A 6,401-nucleotide genomic window follows, 5' to 3' on the forward strand; every position below is an offset into this window, starting at 1 on the left:
TCTAAAACGCATTATTCTAATGCGCGTTTCGAACGACATGGCCGATTAAAAAGAATAAAAAAAATGGCTTACCATCGATACTGACACCCATGAATTTCTCAAAATAACCTTTCCCCTCAAAAGAACAATATAAAGCTTTTAGTTCATTTAAACTAATTAGTCGTCTAATTATTGGCCCATATCAGGTACGTAATGTCCGCCTTTCGGTATAATCCAGCTCAGCAGACCACCTCGACGTATCTCGCAAAGTTTCGAAGATAAAATCTGGCAAGGGTTAAAAAAAGTGGTAGGTTTTTCGCATAGTTAAACCTAGTATACGTGCGAAAGCATGTGTATAGCCTGTTTGGCTCGTGGTTTTGCTTTGCTGTGTCGTAGCACGTGAGGCGAGTATATTAGACACAGGTTAGCATTTGATCGAGGTTAAGCAGTTCTGATCTGCTAGCGCCGCAGATCGAAGTTCATGAAGATGACGAAATGCAGAGAAAGGGAGAGTGTTCCAGTTTAACACGGGGCGTAATCATGTGCGGCGATAGCATAGTTCTGTCGTGCGATGGACTCCTGGAATGGCGGCCCACCCAACCATTTTATGCAATAAACGTTTTACAATTATGTACAGAGAAGAACAATCCCGCCGCGGCTGGAGGCAGCCGCGAAAAGCAACGACCATGACCAACAGCTATGGGCCGTCCAGCAGGTCCTCGGGGCGCTCGAAAGGCAGGGATCCAGCGAGCCGGCAACGGCGAGCGGAGACCCGCGCCGAGTAACGGCAGCCTCGTAGACGACGTAGGCCCTCGTCGGGGCGCGCGAGCGTCCAACTGCAGGCACAAATAAAGTTTACTCCAATCCAATCCAATCTCCTCGTGCCGCCGCGGGTGCGAAGCTGAGTTGTGGCAATATTTATACTATTTCTGCATGGCCTGTTGCTATGCAAGATTTGGTCAAGTTCATCCTCTAGGTCACCTCCCCATTGGCTACACGTGGCGCAATGCTCCTGCACACTTACCCGAGCTTCCTCCCATTGTCTGCAGCTTGCGCGGCGCTCCTGCGAACTGACACGAACTTACCTAAGTCTTCACACGTTATTCTTGGCTGGGAGTGCTTTAAATAGTTTTTTCGCACTAAAAATCACCCTCTGCAGTAGGACAGAGTGATTTTTTGGGTGATGTTGTTGAACCACACAGTAAAGATCAGGTTCTTCTTCTTCTTCTTCTTCTTCTTTGCACCATAGGTGCCCCGCCAGAGACGGGTGGTTTCAACTTGAAGACACAGGGATAAAAAAAGGCAATAACTGAGGTTTATGTACAGATATTTACAGCGTACAGAAGTTTAGACACTCGAGACAAATTAACGGCACAAATATACAAAACAACAAAAAGGTGGATCTGGCTAATACTAGGGGAGGCCCCTTACTCGGCAGAGCCGAAGATGCATTGCATCTCACCTTAGCGCAGAACCCTTTTTCTGGCGCCGGAACCCGGTTTTAAAGACCTCAAGGCCCGGCCCACATTTGGTAGCACCCAATCATTTTAGACTATTCATATGATTCGCTAATCGAGAGCATGGCCAGCCCTCCAACTACGGTAGGGTGAAGCACCCTCTCCACCACAAAATAAAAATAAAAACAAACACAAACACACACGTGCCAGTACGTGCGCGAATCGGTACCGCGGGGCGGGTGGACACCCGTACTTCCCGGCGCGTTCGCGAGCGGCCGCGTTCCAAGAAAGGAGACGCTCCGCTTTGAGTGCCCCCAGCCGCGTTCCAATGACCCCCGCGAACGCTACCGATACCTTACACGCCCTTCCCAAGATTCTACAAAGGGCTCAAATGCCACTTTTAGAATTACAAACAAAAGGGATCGGTGTCTGACACGAAACTACCCTTCGGGTGACATAACATAAACAAAACGTACACATTCAAATGCGCGTTTCACACCTGTAAAACCAGCGCATTCACCGAAGTCCAAGCTGTCGCGCTGCGACCAGTTGCACGAACAAAACCAAAAACAACAAAATGCACACGGGCACCAACACACCATCACGCAAAATGCACACTTAAATACACACAGTGGCATGCCTGCCGTGCGCCGTAACACAGCGTCCAAGTTGGTGCGTTGCACCCAGTTCGCCTGCATGCACGCCGTCGTCCTGCTCGCGAATGAGCACACAGACACAGACACTCGCGACTGGAGCGTTCACAGCACTCGCCCAATGCCCACGTGAGCCTCCTTAGTCGCACCGAGCGTCCCTGTGTACATTCGAGCCACCACGTGTTGTCAGTAATTCGTTTATTTTCAACTCGAGGTTGAAGGCCCCCAGGCGTAAAAGCTGATCTACGACAGCTTGAAAGGTGCCTGGGGGCCCATACAAACACAATTAACGCCTAAACGGTAACTCACTCATTAGGCTGGCGCCACAACGGGGCGCGAACTGAAAAGATGGTGCCCTCCAGGATCAAAAACGTCCCGGGTTTTGATGGGTCCAAACCCCTCACTACACGACGCACCTGAGGGCCCGCTCTCTCTGGCGCGCCGGTACGAAGCGCGTGCTGCGTAAGGAACATCTCTCTTGCCGAGTTCAGCTGTAACAGTGCGGCCGGCTTTGCTGAACATAATTTGGCGTACCGCAGCACGGAACGTACTGTTCCACACGCCGACATTCACTGTGAAGGCTATGCGCCTGTCCCCTGGTACTTTGGAGCGTTTGGAGCTATTTGCACCGTTCCTGCACGGGCAAACATTTAAATCGCCGCTCCCTGCTTGATAGACGCTGGCCGGCTTCATGGCATCGTCTGCTGCACGAGCTGACTCGCCGTCGCTTGACCCGAGCTTGCCTTGCGGCAAGTCGCCACTCGTTTCCGGGTCCTCAAATGACCTGGCCGGACACACACCGGGTGCGTTCGACAACTGCGCGGCGCTCTGCCCGGTCGGCCCAGCAAGCCCGCCTCCGTTCCCTGGCTCGCATGGAACGCTCTTTCCATCAATGACGCTACGGGGCCCTTCATGCCCTATGACCGACACAGTGTGCGGTTCCAGCAACGCTAGACTTTCTCCTGTCACTAGGTCCGCGATCTGACATCTGTCGTCGCTGGCCGTTCCCTGCTGAGCTAAATGCTCTTTTCCGCAGCTTGCTTGAGACTGCGTTTTTGGAATTGTGAGACTCACTTCCTTCAATCCTGAGTACGCGTCCGCGTCCCTGGTGTCATTTGGGATTGAGCTAACCTGGGCGGCCGTGTCGTCGGCGTGCGCGTTCACCGCCTCTGATACCGCGACGCTGCGTTCCGTCAGGCTGCTTTCTTGAACTGCGACTCCAGCTTCGCAGAAATCGGGCTCACTTTTTACTTCTGCTAGGCTGTTTTTTTGACCTGTGCTTGACAAGCATAAGGCTTTACCTTCCAGCACAGGTGGCCTCTCCTCTCGGGAATCGGAGTAGTTGTCCCTCGCTAGTTCACTAGCTCTCTTAGCCTCCTTGAGCTCAGCGAGCTCCAGCGCTAGCTGCTGGCGCTTTGCTTCTAATTCCTCCAAGACGCACTTAACATCCTGAGGTTTCTCCTCGCACAGCGGCGCCCTTCCTCCATTCACTTTCGCAAGTTCAGCCTGAAAGTACGCTAAGCGCGCCTTCGCTAATTCCACTTGGTACCTCACATCAAGTGAGGGCAGGCTTGGATAGCTCTCCATACCGCCTTCCGTACCCCTCAGATGTCCTATCGGCTCGAACACAGGGACGTGAACAATGCGACCAAGGAAACTCACGGTTTCGATGCGTCGATCCGCATTGCCAGCTCCTTGGCGTCGGGGTCCACCGCCACTTTCCCCGGACGCTGCGATGAGCTGTCGCACGCCGCTGGTCCGCCGCCGGTGATCGTCGAGTTCCCGACGCGCTGCTTCCTTGACCGGACGCAGTCCCGCGTCGCTGGACTACTGCCGTGGTCCTTGCGTCCTTGCCGCCGTGTCTCCGCAGGTCCGTTCACGAACGCTGACCTGTCGCCTTGTCGTCACCTTTCTCCCTGCCTTGTATTCTTCCTGCGCCGTCTTCCGATGGCCGCAGGATCCTGTCGACTGCGCCAGTAAATATCAGGTTCTACTTCTTCTTCTTCTTCTTCTTTGCACCATAGGTGCCCCGCCAGAGACGGGTGGTTTCAACTTGAAGACACAGGGATAAAAAAAGGCAATAACTGAGGTTTATGTACAGATATTTACAGCGTACAGAAATTTAGACACTCGAGACAAATTAACGGCACAAATATACAAAACAACAAAAAGGTGGATCTGGCTAATACTAGGGGAGGCCCCTTACTCGGCAGAGCCGAAGATGCATTGCATCTCACCTTAGCGCAGAACCCTTTTTCTGTTGTTGTTGTTGTGACTGAGAGAAGGATGAAGAGGAAATTGCACGGGCCTGCTACTGGCTCGAGCCAAGCCACCACCGCTGCCACGTGCAGATAGAGGAGAGTTAAAAGATCAGAGGAAAGAGAAAAAGGACAGAAAAGACGCGCGTCGCAGCAACAACTGCGTCCGCCGGAGCGGACGCTGCTCAAAAAGAAGCGGCCGAAGCCGCGCTCGCCGAAGCGAGAACAGATACTCCTCCACACCCCCCTTTTTTTTTTTTTTTTTTTTTTTTCTGGCGCCGGAACCCGGTTTTAAAGACCTCAAGGCCCGGCCCACATTTGGTAGCACCCAATCATTTTAGACTATTCATATGATTCGCTAATCGAGAGCATGGCCAGCCCTCCAACTACGGTAGGGTGAAGCACCCTCTCCACCACAAAATAAAAATAAAAACAAACACAAACACACACGTGCCAGTACGTGCGCGAATCGGTACCGCGGGGCGGGTGGACACCCGTACTTCCCGGCGCGTTCGCGAGCGGCCGCGTTCCAAGAAAGGAGACGCTCCGCTTTGAGTGCCCCCAGCCGCGTTCCAATGACCCCCGCGAACGCTACCGATACCTTACACACACTCTAGAGACTTCCTTGGATACTCAGCCGAAAAGGATGCTAGACCTGTGAATTTGCAGAGTACTACAAAGTAGAAAGGACACACAGTTCTGATTATACATTTTTATTTTAAGGCGGAAGCCTTTAATGTCTCATCGTTGTAAGCAGCAGTTGTCGACAGAAAATGTCACGCTTTTCAATTGGTGGAAACGGTCGTGACGTCACAGTGCGCGAATTTCAAACGGGGCCAATTGTACTTCGGCTAGTAACCATGCAACCAATTGAAGGGATCGTATAGTGATGCTCCAAGTAAGTGGGACTGAGCTTAGTTAATTGCTTAATTAGCCAATTAGCTTAATTGGCTTTATAGTCAGGCCATATAAATAAATAAAACCGATTAAGAAATTGGTCGAGCTCAGGAATCGAACCCCGGTCTTCGGCGTGTGAGACGAGCATGCTATCCACTCCGCCATGCCAGCTCGATGGTTTGGAATGAACAAAGGCACGTCTAGTGAATACGGTGTCTTCACTCACTCTCATCCTCCTCCATTCCCTTCCGGCGAGGTTTAGGTGTCCACCGACAAATGAGAGACAGATACATTTCCTTTCCTCAAAAACCAATTTACCGACGAGCGAGGCGTAGAACCGAATGGGCGATGACGTTCTATGGACTCCTTGGCAGCGTTGCAAAGACGCTGTCGCGTTCCACTCTTAGGGGCGAAGCTTAACATCTTAACCACACATCAGTGACCACACTTTAGGTCAAAAAAGTGCCCCCCTGAATTTTGTGACACAGTTACTGCGTAATTTCCTTTCCTCAAATACAATTTTCATTTTCTTCATTACGGCTCCTCTTTATCTATCTTCTTTCACTCCCACTTCCTCCCTTCCTCTACGGTGCGGTTCAGGTGTCCACCGAGATGACAGAGAATTACTGCGCCATTTCCTTTCCTCAAAAAGCGTTGCGTTCAAAGGGCAAGGCATCGCGCCGAACGGGTGGTGGCGTTCCGTGGTCTCCCTGGCAGCGCTACAACGCGCTGTCGCGTTCCACTCCTAAAGGCGAAGCTTAAGCGTCATTAATTAGCAGTTAATTAGTATTCAAGCATTAATCAGTAATTAACCATTAATTAGTGATTTGTCATCACTTAGTAATTAGTACTCAATTACATGTGACGCCACCAGTGCCACAGAAACAGCGAAGGTGGTGCGGAAAACGCTTCCGCCTCTACCCACTTTAGACAGTCAAAGTGCCCCCTGAATTTTTTAGATGACAAAAAAGCCTGGACCGATTAGAGGTTTCATCGCGACTGCGGGTTCATTCTTCTTCTCCGCCATATTGTATTTTCTAACTCATTTTTCTTAGCAATTCATCGTCACTTTCATTACTGCCGAGTCATTCTTTGTCGCTGTATGTGATTACCTATTTTACAGTCATTTCATTAATTGCGTTTTTATTTTATCACTT

At 51.0% G+C, this 6,401-nt stretch overlaps 1 protein-coding gene across 1 annotated transcript; it reads right to left on the reverse strand.

The window, feature by feature from the left end:
* Positions 1 to 1,273: 1,273 nt before the first annotated feature.
* On the reverse strand, positions 1,274 to 4,568 carry LOC149335486 (uncharacterized). The gene is made up of 2 exons (XM_089552156.1): positions 4,327 to 4,568; positions 1,274 to 4,141 (listed from the first exon to the last, which is right to left on the reverse strand). The coding sequence occupies exon 2, from the start codon at positions 3,674 to 3,676 to the stop codon at positions 2,402 to 2,404; it is 1,275 nt and encodes a 424-aa protein (XP_089408282.1). The 5' UTR covers positions 3,677 to 4,141; positions 4,327 to 4,568; the 3' UTR covers positions 1,274 to 2,401.
* Positions 4,569 to 6,401: the final 1,833 nt, after the last annotated feature.

Source organism: Amblyomma mixtum, chromosome 7 (genome assembly GCF_055824585.1).
Source record: "Amblyomma mixtum isolate Tamu chromosome 7, ASM5582458v1, whole genome shotgun sequence".
Lineage (NCBI taxonomy): Eukaryota > Metazoa > Arthropoda > Arachnida > Ixodida > Ixodidae > Amblyomma > Amblyomma mixtum.